At 55.2% G+C, this 26,298-nt stretch overlaps 2 protein-coding genes across 13 annotated transcripts in view; one reads left to right on the forward strand and one right to left on the reverse strand.

Annotated features, from left to right (window-relative positions):
• The first annotated feature begins 546 nt into the window (after positions 1-546).
• Positions 547-21,887, forward strand: MTSS2 (MTSS I-BAR domain containing 2). Of its 6 annotated transcripts, none has more exons than XM_032486705.1 (15): positions 659-1,307; positions 6,081-6,142; positions 6,230-6,303; positions 7,149-7,233; positions 7,314-7,405; positions 7,491-7,565; positions 7,890-7,898; positions 8,830-8,987; positions 9,216-9,323; positions 10,379-10,476; positions 12,030-12,252; positions 17,540-17,614; positions 17,961-18,137; positions 18,314-18,479; positions 18,560-21,887. In XM_032486705.1, exons 1-15 carry the CDS (start codon positions 1,239-1,241, stop codon positions 19,330-19,332), a joined length of 2,244 nt encoding a protein of 747 aa, XP_032342596.1. In that variant the 5' UTR covers positions 659-1,238; the 3' UTR covers positions 19,333-21,887. The 6 variants fall into 6 exon arrangements, with proteins under 6 accessions (XP_032342598.1, XP_032342596.1, XP_032342599.1 ...); XM_032486708.1 differs by having other exon boundaries at positions 660-1,307; positions 12,126-12,252; XM_032486707.1 differs by lacking the exon at positions 17,540-17,614 and having other exon boundaries at positions 547-1,307.
• The window catches only part of IL34 (interleukin 34), a 46,013-nt gene continuing 41,402 nt past the window's right edge, over positions 21,688-26,298 (reverse strand). For 4 of the 7 annotated variants that reach the window (XM_006172737.3, XM_014551356.2, XM_014551361.2 and 1 more), the window contains 4 exons: positions 25,998-26,075; positions 25,541-25,702; positions 23,265-23,397; positions 21,688-23,014 (listed from right to left, as the gene is read on the reverse strand). In XM_006172737.3, the coding sequence (XP_006172799.1) occupies positions 22,842-23,014; positions 23,265-23,397; positions 25,541-25,702; positions 25,998-26,075 (546 nt within the window). In that variant the 3' untranslated portion in view covers positions 21,688-22,841. The remainder of the gene's footprint in view (positions 23,015-23,264; positions 23,398-25,540; positions 25,703-25,997; positions 26,076-26,298) is intronic. The other 3 variants (XM_032486711.1, XM_032486712.1, XM_014551370.2) reach the window with 3 other exon arrangements.

The raw sequence follows: 26,298 nt of genomic DNA on the forward strand, positions 1-26,298 counted from the left end.
GGGAGTTGGGGGTATGGTGGGCATTGAGCCTACCCCTTGATTTGGCTAAATGAGCTTTAGCTCACCAAACCTATCGGCCAGAGTCCGCCTGACTTTGGGAAGCCCTGGATTGGCCTAATGAGCTCCCAAGTGGCTCTTGTGGGCCCTTGGAATGGGAGAGAAGGAGCTTGTGTGGGCTTTTCCCCAGAGCCCCAGCATAGCCACCAGACAGAGGGTTTCCCTGCCTGAAGTCTCCAGGACAGAACTACAGGATGAACTCACCGTGTTGTCCCCACACATATGTACCCAGGCATCAGGGACTGGGGAGAGTGGCCCACCTCTGTTCTGTGGGTCCCACACGGCCCCCACCTCCGAAGAAGAAGGTGGCCTGAGGACCAGGATACCACCCTCCCACTCCCACCTCCAAAGTCCCCGCCTAGGGCACCCCATCCAGGTGGCATGAGCACCGCACTGCTTGGAAAAGAAGCTGGAGGAGGGCTCAAACTCTTCTGTGCCTGGGATGAAACTTCCCAGGGCGGGCAGCCCCCATGACAACATGCGCCTCTGCTGAGTGTGGTGTATCCGTCCCGCAGGATGCACCCCGAGGAGCCCAGCCTGCTGCCCTCTTCTGAAAGCGCGGGAACCCCTCTAACCCGGCCAGAGACCAAAGACTGGAGGGAGGTGTTGAGCCCCTCCCCGGGTCAGGTATCCAACCACACGTCCCACTCCCACGGGGAAGCCAGGCAGACCCCGCCCCAGCACCGCCCCCGAACCGCGGTGGCGCCTGCGCTCGGCGGGCCCGCTCGCTTAACCAGTCTGGCCGCGCCCGGGCTCGGATTTCAAAGCCCGGGCTCCTGGCGGTGAATGGGCCGGCGTTCGCCTGGCCTTTCCCACAGCCCCCTCCCACCGCGGCCCTGCCCCTCCCCGCGGTCCTCCCTCCGCGCGCCCACGTGACTCCCGAGCCTCGGCGGCTCGGATTACGGCCGCCGCTCCACTCTCCGCGCCGAGGCTTCGCCGCCAGCTGCCCGCGCCGCGCCCCCCGCGCCGCCCGCCAGCCCCGCCGCGACATGGCCCGCGCCGCTCTGCGGCGGCCCGCAACCCCCAAGCGCGGCGCAGCCGGCCGCTGAGCGTGGCCCAGAGGCGGCAAGCCCGGCCTGGCCTCGGAGCGAGCGCCACCGCGGCCCGGGTCCCCGCGCCCTGCCTGCGCCCCGCCGCCGCCGCCGCCGCCGCCGCCGCCGCCGCCGCCGCCCGGCCCGAGCATGGAGACGGCGGAGAAGGAGTGTGGCGCCCTGGGAGGGCTCTTCCAGGCCATCGTCAACGACATGAAGGTAAAGGGGCGCGGCGGGGCCGGGCGCCCGGCTGGCGCGCGAGTGCGTGTCCCCTCTGGGGACGCGTGGCGGCGGGTAGCGGTGCCCCGCTGTGTCCGTGCGCCGCCCTGTCTGTGTGTCCTTGTCTGAGCGTATCAGGCCTGCGTCTGCCATTCTCCCAGGTCTGTGAGTGCCCGACTGCGGGGATGTGGGTGCTAATGTGTCGGGGTGTCCGTGCGGTGCCAGGGGTCCATGCCCCGGGTCGCCGCGCCCCTCTTGGGGTCTCGACCCGAGCCTGCGCACACGCGGGCTCCCCCGCTCCCTAGACTCCCAAACCATGAATGGGGTTTGCCTGTGGGGGCGACTCCATGGCCCTTTAATGGGTCCAGGATCTCTCCGGCCTCTGCCCCTTACCACCACCATCTCCGCCTTCCCCCGCCCCCGATCGCCCCGGAGCCCAGACAATGCTGTCACTGCCAAAGCAGGGGAAAATAATAAAGCACAGAACCGTTAACTCTTTCCCTGCCGGCCTCGGCCTCTGCGACCACCCCTGCCCTGGTCCCCCAAAACAAGCCCCAGGAAGCTCCAGGACTCCAAGGTCTCCTCGATGAGTGTCCCTGCATCCCAAGGCCTGTGTCCTCACCTTGGAAGACATAAGAAGGTTGGGTTGATGGAGCAACCCCAAGGGAGGGCCTACTACTACTCCAGGCTCTCAGCGCCAACCTCCTCCCCATGATTGCCCAAGGTCAGGATGGAGCGGGCCACCAATTTCTGGCCTGCCACTGGCTTAGCAGGTGGGGATGCTGAGGCCTGGGGATGGCTCAAGGTCATTAAGTAGTCTGTTGGACACTGTCCCTGACCTCACCCCTCACTGTTGATCCAGGGAGCGAGGGAGATCCTCACCCCCAAAGAGGCCAGGGTTTGGCAGGGCTGACCCAAGCTGACTAGGCAGAGAGGAGGGCCAGCTCCAATGACAGGATGGGGGCCAGGAAGCAGCATTTCTACCCTTCTTCTCTGGGGCAGGATTGTGGGGCAGGGTAAGAGCAAGGGAGCAAACTGGGCTTCCCATAGGAATTCCTGAGAGCCTCAATCCTAATAGTCCCTTACATTCCCAAGTACACACAGAACCCTACAGTGACATTGCAGGCTCCAGGAAGACACACCAGTGTCTGAACAGGCCCTTCAGGGGGCTCCTGGTGCTTCCAGGGGAACAGCCCCAAGGCAGCTGCCAGATGAGCCATCCTCTCCTGGGACTACAGTGTCAGCAGCATGTCTAGATGCCCCCCACAGCCCCCAACCCAGGCTGTTCTCCTGAGACTTCCATCCCTTGCAACTTAGCTCCAAGCCCCTTCTGCTGGCCCCTAGAAGTCCTGGCCTCTCTCTGCCCCCAGCAGCCCCTCCTGCCCTGTAGATATCACAGCCCTAGCATTGGGTTTCCTTCCTGGGACCAGACAACCCAGACTGCCCTCCCCCAGCCATTCCCAGGGCTGGCGGAGAGGGGCCTTCCCACACCCTCCCACTGCTGGCATCCTCTCCACAAACACTGCAGAGACCAGCAGCTTTTGCTCAGTGAAGAGGGGCAGGACTGTCTCCCTCCCTCTCCAGGCAATTTGCAAGGAACTTTGGGATGAGACAGAAGGAAATGGGCCCAGATTGTAGCAAGCAGACAGGATTTTCTGACATGTGGAAACAAACTGGGAGAGGTTTCTCCTGGGGTGATGCCAAGTCCTGATATTTCCCTACCTATGACACATGCATGTGTTTGGGCCAGAGAAAGAGCAGGGGTCCGGGCCACCTGGAGGCCAATCATCTGGATTTGGGGGCAGCTTCTGGCTGTTTCCCTCCATGGCCCGAGTCACAGAAGCAGCAGGGTTTCCATAGAGGAAGGTTGCCAGGTTGAGGAGACTCAGCTTACCCATGAGGCCTCTCCACAGCTCATCCACCGGCCCCACAACAGCCTGCCTGGCCCTCCTAGAGGTCAGACCTGGTGTAGGGGTGGCAGAGTAAGGGGAGGGTGGGCTGCACCCGGAGCCTGGAGGGCCTGGAGTAGGGCACTAGCTCAGGGACGGGGAGGGGGCCCTCAGGAGCTTTGCCTGCCTGCCATGTCTCAATTTAACTCAGCTCAGATGCCCACTGGGTGCCAGGCTGCCCACTGAAGCCCAGAGAGGGGCAGGGACTTGCCTGAGATGAAAGGACTGGGTGCAGCACTTGGGGCTTTACTTTAGCCCCAGGCTGCACCTTCAGCAGAGTGGATGGGGCCTCCGCCAGCACTGGCCCATCCAGAAAATGGGGTCATAATCTTTGCCTTCTCTCTCAAGAGTGGAGAGTGTCATCCAGACACCTAGGCCCTGGCCAGGTGGGAGAGGCTTCTGGCAGAGAGGCAGGGATCACCTGTCCACTCTGTCCGCCTGCATTAACTGGGTACTTACTGTGTGCTGGGCACTGTGCTAGTGCTTTCCACGCAGAGTCTCCACATTGACCCAATGATGTAAGTGCACGTCCCATTCTGACCTTACAGGTAAGGAGGCCCTGGCCCAAGGCCACCCAGAAAGCCCCTCTCCGAGATCGCAGCCTGGTCACTCACCTGTGCCCAGTTACAGACAGACTATCCAGGAGCCAGGGGCCAGGCAGCCTCCACACTGATCTTATCCCATCCCCTTGGGCTCCTCTAGTGACAAGCATGTAACCTCTCCCCTCCAGAGCAGCCCACCGCTCTGAGGGCAGAGCTGGGCATCTCTCTCATCCCTGCAGTCAGCCCCTGCCTCCTCCCTACCTTTGATGCCCAGAAACTCTTCTCCCTGCATTCTGGAAGTAGCAGGTCCCTCTACTCTGACATGTAGCAACTAGTCAGACATAGGATCAGATCCTGACCCTGTCACTTGGTGGGCAAGGCAGTTAATCTGTCTGAGCCTCAGTTTCCTCATCTGTAGAAAGTGGGTGATAACAGTATTCATTTCACAGGGCTGTAGTAAGGATTCGATGCCATCACACAGTGAAAGAGCTTAGCCCAGTGACTAGGCCACCATAAGCACTTGATCAAGGGTAGCATCACTGTCACTAGTGATAATAACCCAGAGTCTTAGACCCTGAGGGTCAGGGTGCGGCCTGGGTAAGGTCACTGACCCAGGTGAAGACTGAGGACACTCCCCTGGGGCACTGGCTGCTCCACCCCCTCAGCCCCCTCTGAGGTCCTAATGAAATACCAGTAGGGGATAGAGTCCCAGGTCCTCTGAGACCAAGGTGCTCCTGTCAGTCCGGCCTCCTCCATGCCCTATCCTTTCCCCTCTCCACTGGGAGAGCTGAGGCTGTGAGGGTCTGGGATGGAGTGAGGCTGGCCAGGCAGAAGCTGTAGGGGTGGGCCCCAGCCCAGGGACTTTAATGGGATAGGGATCTGTCTCTCCCCAGCTTCTCCCAGTCCCTTGCTCCCTGAGATAGTCCAAGGGGGCTGAGGTTCCCTGGGGGTCAGGGGAGCTACCTCTGGACCCCTACACCCACAGCATCATCTCTCTATCCTGGAAGTCTTAGCAAGGCTTAGGACTGAATGTGTTGAGGTAGGGGGAGGGTGCCACCTTTCAGAAGTACCCTGGGGGTGCCAGGTCCTCAGGACTGCCAGGGATGACCTCCCAGTCCCTTTTATCTTGAACCCTGCCGCACAGAGACAGCCCACCCGCAGCTTCCCCCTTCCTGCCCCAGCCTGTGTGAACTTCTCAAATATTTGCTTTCCCTGGGCACCGGTTGGGCTGGGCTGGGAGGGGAGGGAGTTTCTGAGGCTCCCAGAAGCTGCCCTGCCCCTGGGATTCCAGCCCAACAGAGCCTCTCTCTGAGGCCTTGGGGTCTGGGGTCTCTGCCTTCCCCCTTTCCTCTGAAAAAGCCCAGTCCCCAGAACCCCATCCCACAAGGAAGAGAGGGTCAGAAGCCCCTTGGGGTTGGTGCCGGGGCTCCCCTTCAAGGAGCAAGGTCTCTATAGGGCCCTTGAGCCAAGACCCAGCAGCCATGAGAGGGCATCTTAGCCAGAAAAGCCCCTTGATCACTCTGGACGACTCGGTCGCCCCCCTACTGAGAAACCCCCTCCCAATTCAGAGCTTTGGGCCAGGCTGGGATAAAGGCCACACTGTGTCCCCTGGAGGGGAGGGGAGCAGGGGGTGGAGAAAGGTGGCTCTGTTGGCTGCACAAGGCCCCATTCAGCCTGGGGCCTGACTGTCCTGGGTAGGCTGGCCATGTCCTGCAGCAGCCACAGCCTCTTTGGGCCTTGGAGCCACGCTGCTGGCCTGGGATGGGTGGCCAGGCCAGCAGCAGCTTCCGGGGCACAGGGTGGGGGCCACCAGAGGCCCCAGTTTAGACCTGGCATGCATTGAGCTCTGCCACTGTGCACTGTGCTTCTGCCCCCGTGTCATATGGACCGTCCTAGGCTGTGTCCGGGGGACATAGCACCCCTCGTGAGGCTCAATTCCCTGCCAAAACCCTCAGATCCCCGAGGAGACAGGACCTGCCATTCACTGTTTCCATCTCCCCTGAGGGAGGACATAGGCCAAAATGGTCACCACTGCAGACAGTAGGCCAGAGTTCCTGACTGTCAGGAAGGGAGGGATGGACAAAGGTGCCTGTTCCCAGGGCCAGGCTTTCCTCATGCCCCATGGCTCTGTCCTTGGTCCTCTGTCTGCCTAAAGGGCCCAAGAGCAGGGCTGCTTTCTCAGAAACTGCCCAGAGTCTGGACCCAGGCGTGTGGGGAGCCCAGCCCAGGTAGAGCCCTGCTGCCCCCAGGGAGTCTCACTTCCTCTCCTGTCTCTTCAACAGAGCTCCTACCCCATCTGGGAGGACTTCAACTCCAAGGCCACAAAGCTGCATTCCCAGCTGAGGTGAGGCTGCGGAGGGGGCCCCACTAGGAAGGGGATGGGTAGAGAAGAGGCCACCTCACACACAAACATCCCACTGTATCTCCCCAGGACCACTGTGCTGGCTGCTGTGGCCTTCTTGGATGCCTTCCAGAAAGTGGCTGACATGGCCACCAACACCCGAGGTGGGGAGGGGCGTGGCTGGAGGATGAGGATGCTCCATGTTGGGCTCAGAAGCTGGAAAGGCTGAGTGGAATGTGAGCCAGGGAGAGGACACCAGGCCCAGAGTCCTTGAGTTCTGCTCCCTAATGGAATGGGCTTTTTGTGCAGAGAGCGAGCCTCTAATCACTTGAGTCATACAAGCAGGAGTGGGTGAAAGGTGACAGGGATGTTTCATAGGGGTTTCCTTCTCACTTATGGGCAGCTGGCTTGACCCCTCAGCTACAGTTGTTCACCCTGCCGTACAGTGAGTCTGATTATGGCTTCTCTCCCACCCCCACCTGCCCTTCTGAGAGCCCGCAGTACAAGTGAACATTCTCTATTGGCCGTGGTGTCTCCTCTGCCTTCTGGTCCAAGTAGCAGGGACTTGGGGCCCCTGCTCCTTTGGCCGATGAAAATCCAGGCAATGGGCGCGTGCTGACACTCTCACACCTGCATCTAGGCACATCTGAAGGGGGTTCCCTGTAGAGCAGGAGGGAATTTTGGCTGGCTCTTTGGACAGCCTTTAGCGCTAGCATCTCCTAGATTGAGTGAAGGGCAGCCCCTAGCCTGACCGTCAGAGCACCCACAGCTGCAGGAGACGGGCATGGCCGAGATGGGCGGGACGTTGGTCTCGCACAGCGGAGGGGCTTGGTAAATAGTGAGGAAAGATCAAATCCCCTGCCGGGGCTGGCAGGATTGCGGAATGCTGGGGGCGGGGCGCCGGCGAGGGGTGCGGCCTTCGCGGGCTGGTGCGCCCCCTCGTGGCCTGAGGCCGGGACTGCAGAAGGCCAGACGGGCCCCTTCCAATGCCGCGCGCTTGCCTCGCCAGGGGCCACACGGGACATCGGCTCGGCGCTCACGCGCATGTGCATGCGCCACCGCAGCATCGAGACCAAGCTGCGGCAGTTCACCAAGTGAGTGGGCGCTGCGGCTGGGCGGGGGTGTCGCAGGGAGATCTCCATGGTGGCCATGACCCTCTCGCCCCTGCCCACAGTGCACTGCTGGAGAGCCTCATTAACCCACTGCAGGAGCGCATTGAGGACTGGAAGAAGTCAGCCAACCAACTGGACAAGGACCACGCGAAAGGTGGGACTCAGGCTTGGGCTGGGCCTTCCTGCCCCCTACTCCTGAGAGACTCTATCATAGTGTTCCTCTCTCACCCCCCGCATAGAGTACAAACGAGCCCGGCATGAGATCAAGAAGAAGTCTTCAGACACGCTGAAACTGCAAAAGAAAGCGCGCAAAGGTAGAGCCCAGAGTGGCCCATGGAGGCACAGCCCCACGGGGCCCCACTCCTATCCCCCACTACCCTATGAGGCATCCCAGGGCATCATCCTGGCCCAAGGGGCCCTATCTTGGACATAAGACCCTCCAACCTGTTGGGTGGGACAGAGGGAGTGCCCAGCACCCCAGACCTGGCCCAAGACCTCCCTTCTCAGGGAGGCAGCAGGAGGCCCAACAGTCCTGGGCACCCCCCACTGCCCCCAGGAGTGGCTCTGTCCATCCGGCTGTCTTTCACACATTCTTTCTTTCTCTGTCTCTCTTCTCCTCCTCCCAATCCTTCCTGTAGAGCTACTTGGTAAGTCAGATGTCCGTTCCTCCAGCTGCTCCTCCCGTCCTTGTTGCATTTGTCTGTCTCCCCCAGCTCAGGGCCATTGGAAGGAGACTCTCCAGGCCAAGGAGGAGCGAGGAAGGCGGTCTGTCCAGCAAGGGAGGGGCTTTGGGCACAGTCCCCTTGGGGCCCCCGGGGCCGCTGGCCAGGGATGAGTCTGGGACCACTGCTGGGTCAGTCTGCCAGGCCAAGAGGAGTTGGACTGGACAGGGTGGGGGGCACAGGCCCTGGCTGTCCCACCCCGACCAGGCCCGCCCAGAGTCTGTACCTGTTGCCTTCCCACTTCCTGTGTCGCCATCTCCCTTACATCATCTTGCCTCTCTCTCTCTCTCTCGCTGATTCTTTGTGTTGCTGTTGCTGTCCTTGTGTGTCACTCCCTGAGCTGAGTGGGGGCCCACACTGAGACACTCCCTTCCCTGCCACTGGGCCCAGTCCCTCGCTCTCCTGGTCCCCACACCCTTCAGTGGCCTAGCCTGCAACTGAGCCCCCACGCTCTACTTTGTCCTACTTCCAGCCCTCCTCCCTGTGCCCTGAGAAGCGAGGGGCCCCCTTCCCCTGGGCAATGAAGGTATCCTGGGGGGTGGGAGTCCCAGCTCTTGTGGAGGCCTCCACTAGTCTCTCCTGAGCACAGCTGCTCCAAGGGTTCTGCCCACCCCAGGACCTGGGTGGCTTCGCAGCTTTGGTGTCTTTCCTGTGTGCTTGTCTGTCTGTCGTCTCTGCCTGCCCTGGGTACCAGCCCCTTCACAAGCCCCAGCATCCCAGCTGCCCTCCTTAGTCCCCTCCCCGACCCATGGCAGTGCCCAGCTTCCAGCCAGGCACATCACCAATGGGCCTAAGCTCTGGATGCAGTGGGCTGGGCCAGCATCCCCAGCGCGGCCTCTCCTCCCAACCCATCCAGGGAAAGGAGATCTGCAGCCCCAGCTGGACAGTGCCCTTCAGGACGTCAATGACATGTACTTGTTGCTGGAGGAGACAGAGAAGCAGGCGGTGCGCCGGGCCTTGATCGAGGAACGCGGCCGCTTCTGCACCTTTATCACCTTCCTGCAGCCTGTGGTGGTGGGTTTTCAGGGACACAGAAGCATTCTGAGCATCCCCAGGGTTGGGCTAGTTGAGGGGTCCCCATGAATCCCAAAAAATCCCAAGAACCAGGATTTGGGAGCCTCCATCAGTTCAAGCAGCCTTGGTTGGTGGGAAAGGGGGAGGGAGGAGAGGCCCAGTGTGGCCTGTTCCTCCAGGATACATGGCAGGGGTGGGGCTGGAGAGGCTGATTCACTGCTCTGGCAGAACGGCGAGCTGACCATGCTGGGAGAGATCACCCACCTGCAGGGCATCATCGACGACCTGGTGGTGCTGACCGCGGAGCCCCACAAGCTGCCCCCCGCCAGTGAGCAGGTGCGGCCAACTCTGGGGCCAGGAGACAGGGGAGGGGATGGCTTGCCCTTGGTTGAGGGCAATAAAGGAGAAAAGGGAACAGCATTTGGGGGAAGCAGCTGGATACAGAGGACCATGTCTGTCCAAGAGGACCACCCTCTGTGGGGATCCAGGAGAACCTGTCCAAGCGAGGGGTGTTATGCCCAGGGCCCAATGGGGGCCTCAGCCTGAAAGCAGATGGGCAGAAGTCCCGGGTCCTCAGGGCTGGGTTTGGCATCCGTCCTCAGGCTTCACTTGTGCAAGCCAGACCTGGTGTGTTGCGTGCCTGCTGTCCATGCCCACACCTGTTAGCTCTCCTAGCCCAGGCACACTGCCCGCTATGTGCCGCCCTGCTCACTTCACCCCACCACCAGACTCCCCCTGCACTAGAGTCAGTTCTGCCTGACAGCGCCGTGGCGTTTCTCTCACTGGATGTTTACTGTGTGCCTAGCCCTGCACTGAGCACTTCTCAAGGGTCATCTTGTTCAGTCACGCCAGAGGCCCAGTAAGATAGGAATGATTGGCTGCATTTCACAGGAAAAAACAGGCTCAGAGAGACCCAGAAACTTGCCCAAGGACACAGCAGAGCCAGGATTTGAATCCCATAGTGCCCTTCATGGTCACTGTGGCCTAGCTCCTCTTCCAGCATCAGTGAGTCCTCAGGAGCACCAGGTTCTCCCAAGTCCCGGCCTGGCCCAGGCTGGGCTCAGAATCCACTGTGTGGGAGCTGAGAAGGCCTGGCCCCACGCGGGGGCAATGTCTCTGAGAATCAGAGAAGGCAGAATCTCCCCAGGCATCTCCCCCAACCCCTGGCAGCTCTGCTTCCTACCCTGGATTAAGGAGCTTGCATTAGGAAAAGGTAGGGGGAGAGGGGCTTCAGACTCCTGGGGAATCTCCTCTAGGGCCTAGTTCCCAATTGGGAAAACAGTGGGAGGACTGTAGCTTACCATCCCTCTAGGGGTAGGTGGCCAGGAAAATGATACAGCTTTCTGCAGGACAAGGCTGCCTCCAGTGACCCCATCCATGTTCCCATCCAGGTGATCAAAGACCTGAAGGGCTCAGACTACAGCTGGTCCTACCAGACTCCACCCTCATCACCCAGCAGCTCCAGCTCCCGGAAGTCCAGCATGTGCAGGTCAGGGGGAATTAAAAGGGGCAGGGAGGGACAAGGGTACTGAAGCAGGGAATGGGAGAGCTCCCACCAAAACTGCATCAAGAATTGCTTCACGGCCCCAAATTTTACACTTCTGTGTCCTTGAGGAATCTGCCAGAGTAGGGGAAAATACATTCCCATTGCAAGACTGCTGCTGGTGCAGGCGTGTGTTGTGATTGTTGGGGGGAGGTGATGACAGGGCAGCAGCAGCTTCACTTATGAAGCAACAAGTATGCGCCAGGTGCTTTGCTAAATGCCTTATGCATTTTCTTCAGTGAATCCTAACATCACCATATCAGGTATGGTATTGTCTCCATTTCACAGAAGGGGAAACTGAAGCACAGAATCCCAGCATTTAGCCATTAGGCTCTGCCATGCCCTGCACAGTCTGGGGCAATAGTAAGAATCTAAGATGAATGGGGGTGCCATGGAGGCTTCAGGGAACATGTACTGAGGCCACAAGCTTACCTTATGGACACTTCAGCCGGGCTGGTTCCTGAGAGCTGGTGCCTAGGCAGCTGCCACAGGCCCAAACCTCAGCCCAGGCTGACCCCCAGCATCTTGCAGAGCCAGGAAGAGGCCAAGGGTCTTCCTCAATCACTAGGCAGGCTCAGGATCGAGGTGCTTCCTGGGCAGGATTTGAGGAAATGATTAAGATTTAAGGCTCCTCAGCGGAAGGGCAGTGAGCACAGAGTGAGTTACTAGTGGAGAGGCTCCTCTGTCCTAGGCACACCCTTTCCCCAGAACCACCTTGGCTGGGCACCGAGGGAGTGGGTGGTAAGCCAGGCACAGCAGAAAGAGGAGGGTACAAGTCAGCTGGAGGTTCTTTAGACCCCAAGAGGGTGACTGGCATAGGAGGGTTGATTGCAGGGGATACCCATGACCAGGGGTGGGACCTTCTGGGTCATGCTCAGGAGGCAGGCAGCCTTCATTGTTGGGAACATTGCCCAGTGGTGAAATGGCTGCCTAGAGGATGTGAGTTACAGAGGGCCAGACACCCCTTAGAGAGTGGAGATGAGGGTGATGGTGAGTCCAAGACCCACAAAGACCATCACCACACACTGGATGTCCAATTAGGATTTGATGGCAAATATCAGACTTTGAGAAGACAGTCTAGAGATGATTGGACTTGTATCTGGTTCTAGCCTAACTGGGAATCTCTTTGACAGTAGCTTACTTTCCCCATTGGTAACCTAAGATCTGCTGTTCTCAGTGGCAGAGTAGGAGGTGCAGAGACCTAGCACGCCTTGTCCTGGGCGTGCCCTGACAGCAGCTCCTGGAGATCCGGGGCACTCCAGGAGCAATTGCTGGGCCAGCTCTTCATTATGGTCCCCTGCCCAGGCCCCAACCTATCCCGCATTCCCAGAACTCAGCTCCTCTGTGGCATTTGGGTCTCAGGACCTTGTAGTCTGACATTGTCTTTTCCTTCCTTGCCCCTCACCTCTCTCCCCTATCCTCGTCTGTCACCCTTCCCCTCCACACACACCCCTGTGTCTCCCTGTCTGGCTGCTGTGCCTCCCCTTTCACTTCCCCAGTGCCCCCAGCAGCGGTAGCAGTGCCAAGGGTGGCGGAGCCCCGTGGCCTGGGGGTGCCCAAACATACTCACCCGGTTCCACCTGTCGCTACCGCAGCCTGGCACAGCCAGCCACCGCCACTGCCCGCCTCTCCAGCGTCTCCTCCCACGACTCTGGCTTCGTCTCCCAGGATGCCACCTACTCCAAGCCCCCCTCACCCATGCCTTCAGACATCACCAGCCAGGTGAGGGGGTGTCTGCAGAACCACTCAGGGTGGGGTACAGCTGCTTCATGCTGCCTTGGGCTATCCACATGGGGGTCCACGTACAGCTGTTGACACTAGCCTGGAGGTTCCTGGGGCTACATCATTGGGGACCAACCTAAACTCACTGCCTCATGGCTCAGGAGAGGTGGGGAAGGTCTTGAAGAAGGTAGCATCAGCTTGCCAGCTCTGGCCCTTGTGACCCTCCCTCAGGACAGGCTGACTGTGATGGAGTGGCTGGCCCTAGGAGGCATCCCCAGGGGCCCAAGGATCTGCAGACATCCTTCCCCTTCTCTACACTTTGGCCAACTTACTCTGAATGCATACACTGGCCCAAGAATCTCAGATCCTGCAGCCTCAGCGAGATGCAAACAGAGGGACTACAGCAGAAGACAAAGGGAGGTCAGGCCACATGCCCAAGGCTCTATTCTCAGGGTAGCAGGAGTGACCGTACTTGCATTCGTATCCACTCTGCTGTCCCCCATCATGGCTTGTGCCCCCATTTAAGCTCAACATTCTGTTTTCCTGCTCTCATGTCCAAGGATGTCCCCACTGCATTCCCAGTCTTCATCCTCTGCTGACTCCTTCCTATCAGTACACAAACATGTACTCCAGTATCATCCATCTGAAAAGCCCTCCCTTCCTCCATGTACTCCTCTAGCCACCTAGTCTCTTCCTCACAGCAAAACTTCTCAAAAGATTTGTCTACACTGGCCATCTATCTCTACCTTATTTCCCATTCAGGTAATTCTGGTTCACCTATCAGTAATTGAAAAACCAAGATTGTTAATTTCTCCCATATAGTTCTATACATGTTTGCTTTATATTTTGAGACTATTTTATTAGGTACATGCAAGTTGAAAATGTTAACTCTTCATAGTGAACTGAATCTCCTAACATGATGTAGTTGATCCTCTATTCCTTGTATGTTTTCCAGCTTAGTTTATTTTGTTTGACATTACTACAGCTACTTCAGCTTTACACTGTTCAATATTTACATTATCATTTTCCATTTCTTTGCTTTTAAACTCACTGTGTCCTTATGTTTTCAGTGAGTCTCTTGTAAACAGCATATGCCTAGATTTTCTTTTCCTATCCAATCTGAGAATCTCTATCTCTTAATTGACCTTTTTAGCTCATTTATATTTATTATGATTACTGGCATATTTGAATTAATGTCTGACTTTTTTCTTTCTATTTATTCTGCTTTTTCTATGCTTCTTTTTGTCTCTTCGCTTGCTTTTTGTTTTTCCGTTCCCCATTATTTCCCTTCTACTGGATTTTCTTATTCCATTTCATTTACAGGTTACCTTGAAACTTTACCATGCATCCTTAGAAAATCACAACCCCACCTCCTAAGTAACTCAAGGACCTTAATGTATATTTTAACTTTCAGTCACCCGCTCCCTCCAACTTATAAGCTATTATACATTATTCTCTCCTTTTTTATTATCCCTACAATTGACATTTTTCTTCTTAATTTCATCACTATTTTACACGCAGAGTATCTATTTAGATTTACCCATATGTGTTTACACTTCTTTGCTTCATATTTTCCTTGTATCCCATCTTCTTTCTAAGGTCACTTTCCTTCTTTCTGAAGTAAGATACATCCTTTAGAAGTTTTCTTAGGATGGGTCTATAGTAGTAAAGTCTCACTTATTTGTCTATAAACATGCTTTATTTTTTTCCTCTCTCTTGAAGGTTAGTTTTGCCAGGGACCAGTTCTGGGGTGACAGTTATTGTGTCCCCTCATTTTGAAGCTGTTTTCCCCGTGTTCTGCCTCCTGTGACTGATTGAGAGGTCTGTCACATTGTTCCTCCTTTGGGAGTGATCTGACTTCTTTCTCTGGCCGCTTAAGTTTTGCTACAATGTATCTAGTTGTAGATTTGTTTTTATTTAACCTCACTTGATATGCTTATGTTCCTCTTTCTTTGTATTCATGTTTTTCACTTGTTCTAGGAATTTTCAGCCACTACTTCTTTATTCTTACTTTCATTCTTTCTATTCTCTCTTTCTGGGTTTCCAGTGAAATGTATGTCAGACCTTCTCGTTCTGTCTTTGTGTGTCTGTGTCTCTTCACTCTTGCATTTCCCATCTCCTTGTTTCTCTGGATAATTTCTTCAGGTCTATCTTCCAATGTATTTTTTCTCTATTTTATAGCTATTTAACCTATCCATTGAGGTTTGTTTTTTTAATTTTGAAATAATTTTAGTCTTACAGAAAATTTGTAAAAAGAGTATAGAGTTCCCACCTACCCTCCCTATAGTCTCCCTGAGGTCATCATCTCATGTAACTACCAAACAAATTTCAAAACCAGGAAATTAATACACACATAGTACTATTAACTCATCTACAGACTTTTTTCACATTTTGCCAACTTTCTCACTAATACTCTTTTCCTGGTCCAAGAGTCCAGGATCCTACAATGCATTTTATTATTAGGGCTTCTGCAGTCTGTAATGTCTCCTCGGTTCCTCTTCTTGTTTCATGACTTTTAAAGAATACTGGGCATGTATTTGGTAGAATATCCCTCAGTTTGGGTGTGTCTGATGTCTTCTCATAATTAGATGGTGGCCATAGATTTTTGGCAAGAAGAGCACAGCAATGATTTACTGCTATTCCACGTCCTCACCAGCCCTTGGTATCTTACATCCTTTTCATTTTAGCCATTCTGGTATGTGTTAATAGTGATACTGCCTCACGCATTTAATTTTCATTTCCCTGATGACTAATGACATTGAACACTTTTTTTATACTTTTAAATCCATTTGGATATCCCCTTTTGTGAAGGACCTGTTCAGATCTTTAGCCTGTTTTTCCACTATAGGGTCTTTTTCTTGTTGATTTGAAGAATTTCTTACATATCATGGATATAAGCCCTTCATCTGGTATCTTCTCTGATTCTGTGGATTGCTGTTTTACTCCCTCAGTGGGGTCTTTTGATGATCTAAAGTTCTTAATTTTAATATATGTCATTTTCCCATTTTTTCCCATTATTATTGCTTTTCCTGTCCTGTTTGAGATTTTTGTGTGTACTCCAAGGTCACAGAGATGTTTTCCTCTAAAAGCCTTTTTTTTAACCTTTTTTTTTTTTTTTTAATCTATAGCTCATCTAGAATTGACTTTGTCTGTATGTATGAGTTATGAGGTAGGGTTCTTTTTTTCCATATGAGTATCTAATTGGCAATTTATTGAAAAGATCATCTTTTTTCTCCACTGCACTGCATTGTTTCCTTTGTCATAAAACAGGTGTCTGTGTATGTGTATGTGTAGCTGTTTCTTGAGTTTGTTTTCTGTTCCACTGGTTGATTTGTCTGTTCTTGTACCAATACCACACCGTCTTAATTATTGTAACTTTACAAAAAATCTTGATGTCTGGTAATTAAAGTCCTCCAAGTTTGTTATTCTTCAGTATTACCTTGTCTATTTTTAAACCTTTGCATGTTGTTCTAAATTTTAATATCAGATTGTCAGCTTCCACTAAAAAAAAAACAAAACCTGGGATTTTGATTGGGATTACGTAGCCTCCATTTATTATGGCTTTTCTTTCTCTCAGTAATATTTTGTAGTTTTCATACAAAGATCTTGCACATCTGTCACTAGGGTTTTTGTTTTTTTGGCCTGGGTATTTGATGTTTATTGATGCTATTTTAAGCTATTTTGACTTTTTTGGATTCTTCTATGAGTTAGCTGCTATTTAGAAATTTGGTTTTTTTTTTTTTAGAAATTTGATTTTTTTTTAACATGTTGATCTTATATCCAATAACCTTGTTTAAAAAACGTATTAGTTTCTGATAACTATAGATTCTTTTGCATGTTTTACATACAACAATCATATCTCTTACAAATAACCATTTTCTTCTTTTCCAGTCTTCGTTTTTTACTTTTTCTTGCCTTTTTGCACTGCTAGGACTACCAGTGCTAAATAAAAATGGTGGTAGTGGGCATCCTTATCTTTTTCCAACCTCAGAAATAAAAGTATTGATATTGTTGTAGATTCTCTTTGTCAGGTTAAAGAAGTTCCTTTCTAGTCCTAGTCTAAGTGTTGTAACAGTTATACTGGTTGAAATTCTAAATGTGTTTATTATTTCCTCTGAATCCTCATCTATAGAGTTTTGTTTCCTTTTATTTTGGTCATTTTGGTTCATCATAAACTGTAAACATCAGGGAGTCTAAATCAGGATGATTTAGAGAATTTGATTTGGTACAGGATCTGAAGAGGCACTACTGATCACTGCCCTTCCAGGTTTAATTTGGGTCATCATAGGATGACCTCCCCACCTTGCCATTTGTCCAGTCTCTCAACCACAGTGCTAAAGCCAGCCTCTGCCCTTTCTTCTTTTTTCTTCATTTTTTGTTGTTTTGAGTTGGGGGGGAGGTTTCTCAGAGCACCTTGTTCCTGCCAGTGTCCAGGCAGGAGCTTCCTGGGCACCCTCAGTCCCGTCTTCCATGGGCTTCCACCCCCACCATGCTGTGAAGCACTTCTGGAGGTCTCCATGGACATCTCTCTGCCTCATCTGATGGGCCCCAAGCAGCCTCAGTACCAATGACCTTCCCTTCTTCACACACCAGGTTCTCTGATTTCTATGATGTCGCCTGCTCGTGGTCTTCCTCCAACATCACCAGCAGCTCCTGTCACTCTCATTCGCTGGACCTTCCTCTTCTTCCCAAGCACTGAATGTCGGCCTGATGTTCTTGAACCTTTTCTCTAACTACCCTCATCCTGACTACCTGGATGACCTTATTCCATTCCATGGCTAGTGGACTTGTGGCTCCAACCCTGACTTTTCCCTAAACTACAGACTTGTAAATACAGTTGCCTGCATTGCATCTGTGCATAGATACCTAACAGGCAGTTCAGCTTAACACGTGCAGAATGGAACTCTAGACTCCATACCTCCTCCAGGCCTGCCCTTCTGAGAAAACAGTGACACCAACAACCTGGAGGTTCAAGCCAGCACCCCATATCCATCCTTAGTATCTCTTTCCCCGCCCACCACATCCAGGCCATCAGCAACCAGTCCTGTTGTTAATCCTAAAAACATGTGGTTCTTGACCTGGGCCCAGGGGTAGGTCAGTACCTGTGGGGTGTGTGCTCTGGGTGCTGCATTCTGCTGCAGACGCTCACAGACGTGGCCCTGTGGGGCATGTGATGGGATGCTGAGTCAGAAGGCCCCGCTGCATGCCGGCCCTTGACCAGATCTGTTCTCTCCTCTCCTTCTGCCTTCCTGCCCCATCCGCCTGCCTGCTCACCTCTGCATGGCAGAAGTCCTCCAGCTCTGCGTCCTCTGAGGCCTCGGAAACCTGCCAGTCTGTTAGCGAGTGCAGCTCCCCCACATCGGTCAGTGCTCCCCACCCGCAGGGGTACTCAGGAAAGGACCAGGTCCAACCAGAAGGGTGTGCAAACAGCACCTTCTCCCTACAAGACAAGGCTACTGGGCACCACCTGCAGCCACTCCCCATACACTCACATCTTTCCCTCTTGGGGCTCCTTTTCCTGCTCCTGGGCCTGGCGGGACTTGGGGTGGGAGGTGGGTCACGGCACCCTCCATTCTCTTCCCTCGGCCATGATTGTGAGCCTGAGGCTCCATATGGGCCTGGAAACCGTGATCCTCAACTCCAGTGAGGGCCCCCTTGGCCATGGGCAGTAGGGCCAAGGGTCCTGACCTACCTGCCATACCCTGCAGGACTGGTCCAAGGCTGGGCCCCACGAGCAGCCCTCGGGCACCACCCTGCAGCGGAGGAAGGACCGAGTGGAACTCCTACGAGACACAGAGCCAGGCCCAGCCAGCGGGGGACCCCTGGGACCCAGTGGAGAGGAGGCCCCGCGACCCCGAATGTCACCTGCCACCATTGCAGCCAAGGTAAGCAGCAGCTCCCCAAGCAGCCCAGCCAGGGCCCCACCTTCACTCTCACATCAGTGCTGGGAGGCCTGGTAAGTGGTCACAGGGCCAGTTCTGTCTGTTTGGAGCTGCCTGCAGTCCAGGCTGAGGGGGGAAGCAAGGAGCGAAAATTCAGCCTACAGTCTTGCTACCCCCAGCATGGTGAGGAGGTGTCCCCTGCGGCCAGTGACCTGGCCATGGTGCTGACCCGTGGCCTGAGCCTGGAGCACCAGAAGAGCAGCCGGGACTCGCTGCAGTACTCCAGCGGCTACAGCACGCAGACTACCACGCCCTCATGCTCCGAGGATACCATCCCTTCCCAAGGTAGGCCCCGGGGGCTGGGGGTGGGCAGCTGGGCCTTCACAGTCCCGAGGCCCGAGTCCCATCGTGTCCATGTCCCCTAGGCTCTGACTATGACTGCTACTCAGTGAATGGGGACGCAGACGGCGAGGGCCCACCCGAATTTGACAAGTCATCCACCATCCCTCGCAACAGCAACATTGCCCAGAACTATCGCCGCCTGATCCAGACCAAGCGCCCAGCCTCCACTGCGGGGCTGCCCACTGCTGGGCTGCCCACTGCCTCAGGTGCACCGCCTGGCGTGGCTACCATCCGCCGCACACCCTCCACCAAGCCTACCGTGCGCCGTGCCCTCTCCAGTGCCGGTCCCATCCCCATCCGGCCGCCCATCGTCCCTGTAAAGACACCCACAGTGCCCGACTCCCCTGGCTACGTGGGGCCCACGCGGGTGGGCAGTGAGGAGTGCGTCTTCTACACTGATGAGGCTGCCTCACCCCTGGCGCCAGACCTGGCCAAGGCCTCCCCAAAGAGGCTCAGCCTGCCCAACACAGCCTGGGGCAGCCCATCCCCCGAGGCAGCCAGCTACCCTGGGCCGGGGGCCGGGCTGGTGGCCGAGGACGAGGAGCAGCAGCTGGCCGCCAACCGTCACAGCCTGGTGGAGAAGCTTGGGGAGCTGGTGGCCGGCGCCCATGCCCTGGGCGAGGGCCAGTTCCCCTTCCCCACTGCCCTGTCAGCTACCCCTGCGGAGGAGACACCCACCCCACCCCCAGCTGCCACCAGCGATCCCCCAGCCGAAGACATGCTGGTGGCCATCCGGCGCGGGGTGCGGCTCCGCAGGACGGTCACCAATGACAGGTCGGCACCCCGAATCTTGTGATGGCACCACCCTCCCACCCTCAGAGGGCCCAGGCGAGGCAGGTGGCCTGGCCAGTGGGGGCAACAGCCACTCAGAGCAAAGGCACAGTCAGGAGAGAACAGAGCCAGGCAAGTTTTTTTTTTCAAAAGTCACACAAGGCAAAGCCACTTTATGGAAAGAGACATTCAGCTTAGATTTCAGCGTTTAAACAGGAAGTGACTTCTTTACCAAACCTCACCAGGATGGAGCCTGCGGGCCTTGAACTGGATTTGGAGCCTGTTTCATATTTTTCTTGCCTACTCTGTCCCTCCTCTTCCTCCTTTTAGGGCCTGACTTTTCCACGTTGCGTGAGCACCAGAATCGTGCTCCCTTCCCACAACAGAGGCTGGGCCCACCTCCCGCCACCCTACCTGCCTAGCTGTGCCCTCAGTGCCACAGCTTAGCTGGCCTGGCTTCTCCCCATCTCCCAAGTTGGCAGCCTCCGGCTTTTCCGGGATGCTGGTCCCTCCTCCCTGACTGGGCTCCCTCTTCTTCCCTCCCCCTTCTCTCTGCCTCTCCCAGGCTCCTCTCCATCTGGGAGGCAGAGTGGCTGTGGAGGGACCAGGAGCCCAGTGCACTAAGGTATCTGATCTGACTGGAAAACTCCACAAAGTGGCTGGCAATTTAGGGAGCCAGCTGAAGTTAGGAGCCAGCCTGCCTATAGGGGAAGGGCCCAAGTCAAGTCTCTTGGGGGTAAATGCAGGGGACCTGCTTGGAGGATGGGAGGATCCTGAGGAAGCATCCCTTCCCCCAAGGTGTGGCTGGGGTTAGGGGGCAGGGTAGGGCTGGGCAGCAGGGAAGTTCAGAGGGTCATCTAGCCAGTCCCCCAGGAGCTACTTTCATATTCCAGCCTCACCTGGTCACATGGAGACAATTTAACTCTGGTGGCACTTTGATCATGGTTTTGGCCACCTTTGGGGGCAGGGTTTGGAGCTGGGACAGGGAAGGTTCTTTTATGAATATATAATAAAATGGAGCTGACTGGACAAGGACTGCGTGTGGGGACAGGGTAGACGGTACAGGGTGTGTCCAAGAGTGCCTGAGGGTCAGGGGGCCCAACAGTGGCTTGGTGGTCCCATGGCAGGAGGAGGAGAGCCAAAAAGCCCCCCCCCCAAAAGCCAGGGGGCAGCTATTCTCTCCAGCGGCTTGAGCAAAGCCAAAATGAGGCTGGAGAGGGCTGGGGGCGGGACCTCCTGCTGGTCTGCAGCAGACGGAGTGGGAGTCAGGGAGTAGGGGAGATTGGCTTTGACTCTCTGTTGTCAGAGGAGATGCCATTCCAGGATGGTCCCCGCATCCTGGTCTTGTGCTGGTGGTGGGGCAGGGAGGGGAGTACACCCTTCCTCACCACCACCTCCCCTCCTCCCACCCCACACCAGTTGTCACGCCAACTCTAAGCAGGTAAAAAGCACGTGTGCCAAGGGCAAGCGGAGGGCTTCCTGTGGCCCTGCAGGCCAGCCAAGTGCGGCAGGGCAGCAGGGCCACAGGGCAGGGACCTCCCAGGGTCAGGAGAGCTGGCTTTTCCTGGTCTGGATGGGATGGGGCTGGGGCGAGTCTCCCAGCACCAGGCTGGAGCTTCTGGTAGTTGTTGTGCTGGGAAATGGGGGCGAGGCAGGGCGGGCCAGTCAGGGCTGGGGAACCAAGTGTAGCCCTGAGTGAATGGAGCCCCATGGGCTCCCCGAAAGCGGGTAGAGAACGGTACCTGTAAGTCGCTAGGTCTGAGAAAGGAGCCTTGCTGAGCGCACCTGGAGAAGGGCCCGAGAAGGGAAGGCCTGAAAGGCCCCAGAGAGCAAGTGGCCTATTTGTGAAACCCTTGGGGGGGGGGGGTTTACACTGCCCCCCTACCCCAGGTTTGCCCAGGTGGGCTGAGGTAAGATGCAGGTCATGTGATGTTAGCAGGGTAAGGGGCAGTGGGGTGGGGGTATAGCTGAGTCCCCATGAGGAAGAGCTTGCCCCCAGGGGAGGGGAGGGGGCTTCAGAGAGCCAGGGAGGGGATGGGTGTGGCACAGCCACCCCCCAACCCCATGCTCCCACGTCTGCCTTCCCCTCTAAGCCACCCCAGGGCTGTACATAATTCCTCCATCCCCTTGACCAACTCTCGTCCATTTAGTAACCACCTCATAGGCCCACCCCTTTGGGATCCCAGCCAACCATCCCACATCACAAAGTTTGTTTTGGGGGACTTCTTTATGTTTGTTTCATTTTTCTTTTTGTACAGAGAAATATTCTTTTCAAAAGCGTCTTTTGACTGAAGTAACTTTTCTGGTGCTGTTGTTAACTTGTTCCTTTTTTTTTAATTTATTTCCCCACCCTAGGCCTCCCCTCCTGGTTCCTACTCACTTTTTTTTCCTTCCACCACCCCACCCCCATCCCATCTGAACCATTTTGTTTCTTTTCTTTTTGTCTGTTTATGGATAAATTATCTTTTCCTCCCCCCTGCCTCCCGCAACCCATCCTCCCCTTGATTTAAATAGTCACTGCTACAAGTAACAAATGCACTGTGAAGATTCCAGTATTAATAAAGTTGTACTGTAACACCCCTGCCTCTGCCTGGCTTACTCCAATGCCGCTTACCTGCCGCCCCCAGCAGCCTCTGCCAGCATTTGCCCTTCCCAGTTCCCGGCCAGGGGTGGGGGGTTCTCTGCAGGGCTCTGTGTTTGGAGGTGGGCAGGAGTGGCCATATCTTGTGCCCGGACCCATGCTTTTGCCTCAGCTCTGACCCTGCTTGGGGCAGGCTTGGGACTGCCAGATGGAGGGAGAGAGGGTGGGCGGGTAGCCAGGAGGCACTGACACATCAGGCTTCTTGAGGCTTCACGGGCCGGGGCAGGACTGGAAGAAACAATCCCTCAAATTCCCACCATTCCAGAGCCCTGGTTAAGGCGCCACAACCATTCCAAATCTGAATCTTCAGACCCAGACCAGACCAGACCATCCTGCTCTTCCTGCCTCCTGCACTTGGCCAACTAGAGGGGAGGGGGAAATGGCCTCAGAGTTCACCCTCAAAGATGAAAACCAAACCAAACCAAAACAAAGTGGGTGTTTAATAGAAAAAAATAAAAGATGTGGCTCTGCCCTCTCCCCAGGCTTTTTGCCCTCTCCTGGCCCTGCTGAGTCATGTCCCCACCATGCCCACCTGGAACAGCTCTTGCCTTTTTGGGCTCAGGAAACAATCAGCACTGCCTTCAGGGAAGAGGAACTGCGCAGAGCCAGGAGGGGCCACAGGCTCTGTCTTTGTCCACCTTCAGGTGTCCCCAGCCCTCACCACTCCAGGTGAGACCATGTGAGGTACAGAAGGTGGGAAGTGGAGCCTTCTCAGGCACAGAATCCCCTCAGAGGAAGCCCCTGTCCCTGGGCCTCCTCTCCCAAGAAGTTCTCCCCACCACCACCCAGTGAAGTCTTAGGCCCAGTCCATCTCTTGCAGGAACTCCTTCAGCTGCCTTACCCAGGTCACCATTCAGACAACTCAGGGCAGGAGGCCTTTACCCTCAGCAGCTTCACTGAGCCGGCAGTCTGGCCATGGATCCCGAGGAGCCGGGCAGGGAGGTGAGGGACTGCTGGGGTGGAGGGTACAGCAGGGCAGCCACACAATGTGACAAGGGCTCTGGGCTGTGAGGCTGAGGGCTTGGCACCTCACAGTCCTGCCAATTTAGGACGGAGCTTTGTTTACCTGTAGGGGACACACACACACACACACACACACACACACACAAAAGACTGCAGGAGTGATCAATACCCTGCCTCGTCCCCAGACCAAGACACACTGTTTTCATCCCCATATCCAGGGTCGATATCAGCTTCCAAAAATGGCCTGTAGCCCTGGGGAGTAGAGGCCATGCTGAGGAGGGTCCTGGCTCTGCTCAATGACCTAGGCACGGATACCCAGCCTCCCACCCTCAGCCCCAGCCACAGTTCCTTACAGCAAGAGCAGTACAGCAGCTCCATGACCCGGAAGCAGTTGTCCAAAAGGGCTTTGGGCCGCACCAGCTTCAGGCTTCCTGGGGCACTCAGGAGGGACAACACCGCTTCCACCTGGGGGCTGACCTCCACACCCTGGAAACGAGGAAACATTTAAAACCACAGATACCACCTCCAGACTGTGAAGAGGCGGGCTACATCCCAGGAGAGCTGTGGGGGCTGTCCTGCCCGGAAGGAGGACAGGACTTCCTGTGACCAGGATGCCTAGGAGCAATTTCTCTGCTTTTTCTTCCTGCAGGTGCCATGTTTCCTGGAAGGGGCCCCTTGACACCCTTCACCCAAGCACAACACACAGAGGCTTCTCTCTTTTCCGTCCTGGAGGCAGGCCAGATGGCAAAGAGGTTGGGGCATTCTTGCTGTTTCAACCCAGGCCCAGCCACCACCATGTGAGGAGTCCCTGGCCCAGGGACACTGTCCTTCAGGATGCAAAGGCCTTCATTGACTCCAGGGAAGAAGAGGCAGGGCCCTAATGATGTCAGTTGTATCCTGAGGACACTGAGGCACAAAGCACACTGAAGGGTAGAGTCTCCAGCTCCAAGCTCAGGGGCTTCTCTCCACAACACAACAAAAGGAACATGGTGTGGGGAGCTCCAGGAGCTGTGGGAGGGACTGAGCAGGAGGAATCCTGGGGCCTGAGCTGGGGAAGGACCTTCCTAAAAGTAAAGGGTGCTGGGTTGAATTGCGTGTCCCCCTGCCCCACATCCCCCTAAAAGCTAACCAAGTTCTAACCCCTGCTACCTGTGAATATGACTCTATTTGGAAGTAGGGTCTTTGCAGATGTAATTATAGTTAGGGACTCCAGATGAGATCATTCTGGATTTAGGGTTGGCCCTAAATCCAATGACTGGTGTTACTATAAGAGAAAGGACACGGGACAGAGGGAAAGGCCATGGGAGACAGAGGCAGAGATGGCAGTGATGCTGACACAAGCCAAGAACACCAGCAGCCACCAGAAGCCAGAAGAGGTGGGAAGGATCCTCCCCTGGAGCCTTCAGAGGGAGCATAGCCATGCTGACACTTTGATTTCGGACTTCTGGTCTCCAAAACTGTGATAGAACAATTTTGTTGTTTTAATCCACCAGCTGTTAGTCATTTGTGATGGCCGCCCTAAAAAAAACTAATACAGAAAGACTTAGAGAGAGAAGTGAAGATGGCGAGAGGAAAGGAAAAGGGACCCATACCCAAGGCCAACTCCCTAGCAAGGGAGGACCCACTGCCCCATAGATGCTGGTTCTAACTGGAGTAGGCCGTACACCACTAACATTGGGAGAAAGAAGAGGCTGAAAGCTGGTTCAGTCTAAACAGCTTAGGTGGGCAGGGTCTCAGCCTACCCACAGTCTCCCTCCCAGCCCCCAAACCAGCCCCCCAGAGCTCTCCTGAGCAAAACTGAGGAGGGAACATGGTCCGTTCTTCAGGTCAGCTCCAACCTACTCTCCCCACAGGCACAACAAAGCCACCAAGGAAATGGCTTGGTCTCCGGGCCTATACCAGAATTGAGTGCCCCTCCCCAAAGTTCTAGGTAGCTGCAAAATCAATTGCTGGCCCCTAAGCCCTGGTGTCATCAGTAGCTCACAGTTGCTGTTGGCTGTTCTCACTGGGAAGTAGGTGGGGGCCTCAGGGCAGGTATGTACCAGGGTCCCAGGGAGGGCTAGGATGGGGAGTAGAGCAAAGTGGGAGTGTGGGGAGGGGGTCCCTTGGCACACACACAGCCAACACGTACACACACGGGTCCCATCACCTTACTCTTTAGAATTTTTGGAAGACATATCCCTCAGGACTCAGATCAATACTGCTGAACAGGCAGTGATCAGGAAACTCTATTATTGTTATTATTATTGTCTATTATTATTGTTATTATTATTATTATTAATTCAAGTCAATTTATCATACAGAAGAGTTTCATTGCCCTAAAATCGCCTGTGCTCCACCTGTTCATCCCTCCTCCCTCCCCTACAAAGGAACATCGTTTCTTAGCTGCAGAAACAAAGCAAGAGGAATCAATGACTTGCCCAGGGCTGCAGAGTCTAAGAACAGGGTCTCAGGCTCATCTCTTGCCTCCACAAGCCCACCCCGCTCCCCCATGTCCCCCACATCTTCCAGGACATGCCAGAACTTTCCATGCATTTACATCCTCCCTCAATAGCCTTTGGCCCCACACACACACACACACACACACACACACACCTGCCCTGCCTGCCTGCATCTCCACACTACTCACCGTGAGGCCTTGCTGGACATCCAGCAGCAGCCTTTGTACCTCCTCCAGGTACTTCCAGGATGGATGGCCCTCGAGCAGAACCTCCTGCATTGACTCGGTAGCACTAAGACTCACCAAGACCCACAGATACCGCAGCTCCTGCTGGCTCACCCGGGCCCTCTGCTGCAAGGACAGGAGAAATTATTGAAACCCCAGACATGGGCCTCTGGGCCCTGCCCCTCACAGCTCAGATCGCACCCCACTCCCCAGATTTGCCCTGCAGAGGGAGCAGACCATGGGTGTCTACTGTGAACAGGGGGCAACCTGGGGCCTGAACCAAGGATGGGCTTGCTTTAGGAGCCAGGAATGACCTCTGGCAACAGTACCTGCCCAGACCAATGTGCCTCTCAGGCAGGGCCCAAGGGATGTCCCTGGAGTCAGGGGCCTTCCCCATTCCAGGGTTGGGGGAGATTCTCACCAGCCTGGTGATGTTGGCTATTCGAAGCACCCCCTCATAAGGCACACTGACCCTGTAATTGATGGGGAAGTAGTGTTTCTGGGGAGATACAAGAACAAAGCATGAAGTCAGAGTCAGAAACATCTCAGACAGACTCCCCCAACCTCCCAGAAGAATCTGATGCAGGAGGAAAGGAACCAGGACCAGCCCTTGATGACAGTGTGGGTCCTCTACAGGGAATATATACTTGGCTCCCAACTGTGATAAAGACAGCTCTTTTGTCTGAGACACAGGGAAGGTGAAATAAAACACGTAGTTCCTG

The sequence above is a fragment of the Camelus ferus genome, chromosome 9 (genome assembly GCF_009834535.1).
Source record: "Camelus ferus isolate YT-003-E chromosome 9, BCGSAC_Cfer_1.0, whole genome shotgun sequence".
NCBI classification, from domain to species: domain Eukaryota; kingdom Metazoa; phylum Chordata; class Mammalia; order Artiodactyla; family Camelidae; genus Camelus; species Camelus ferus.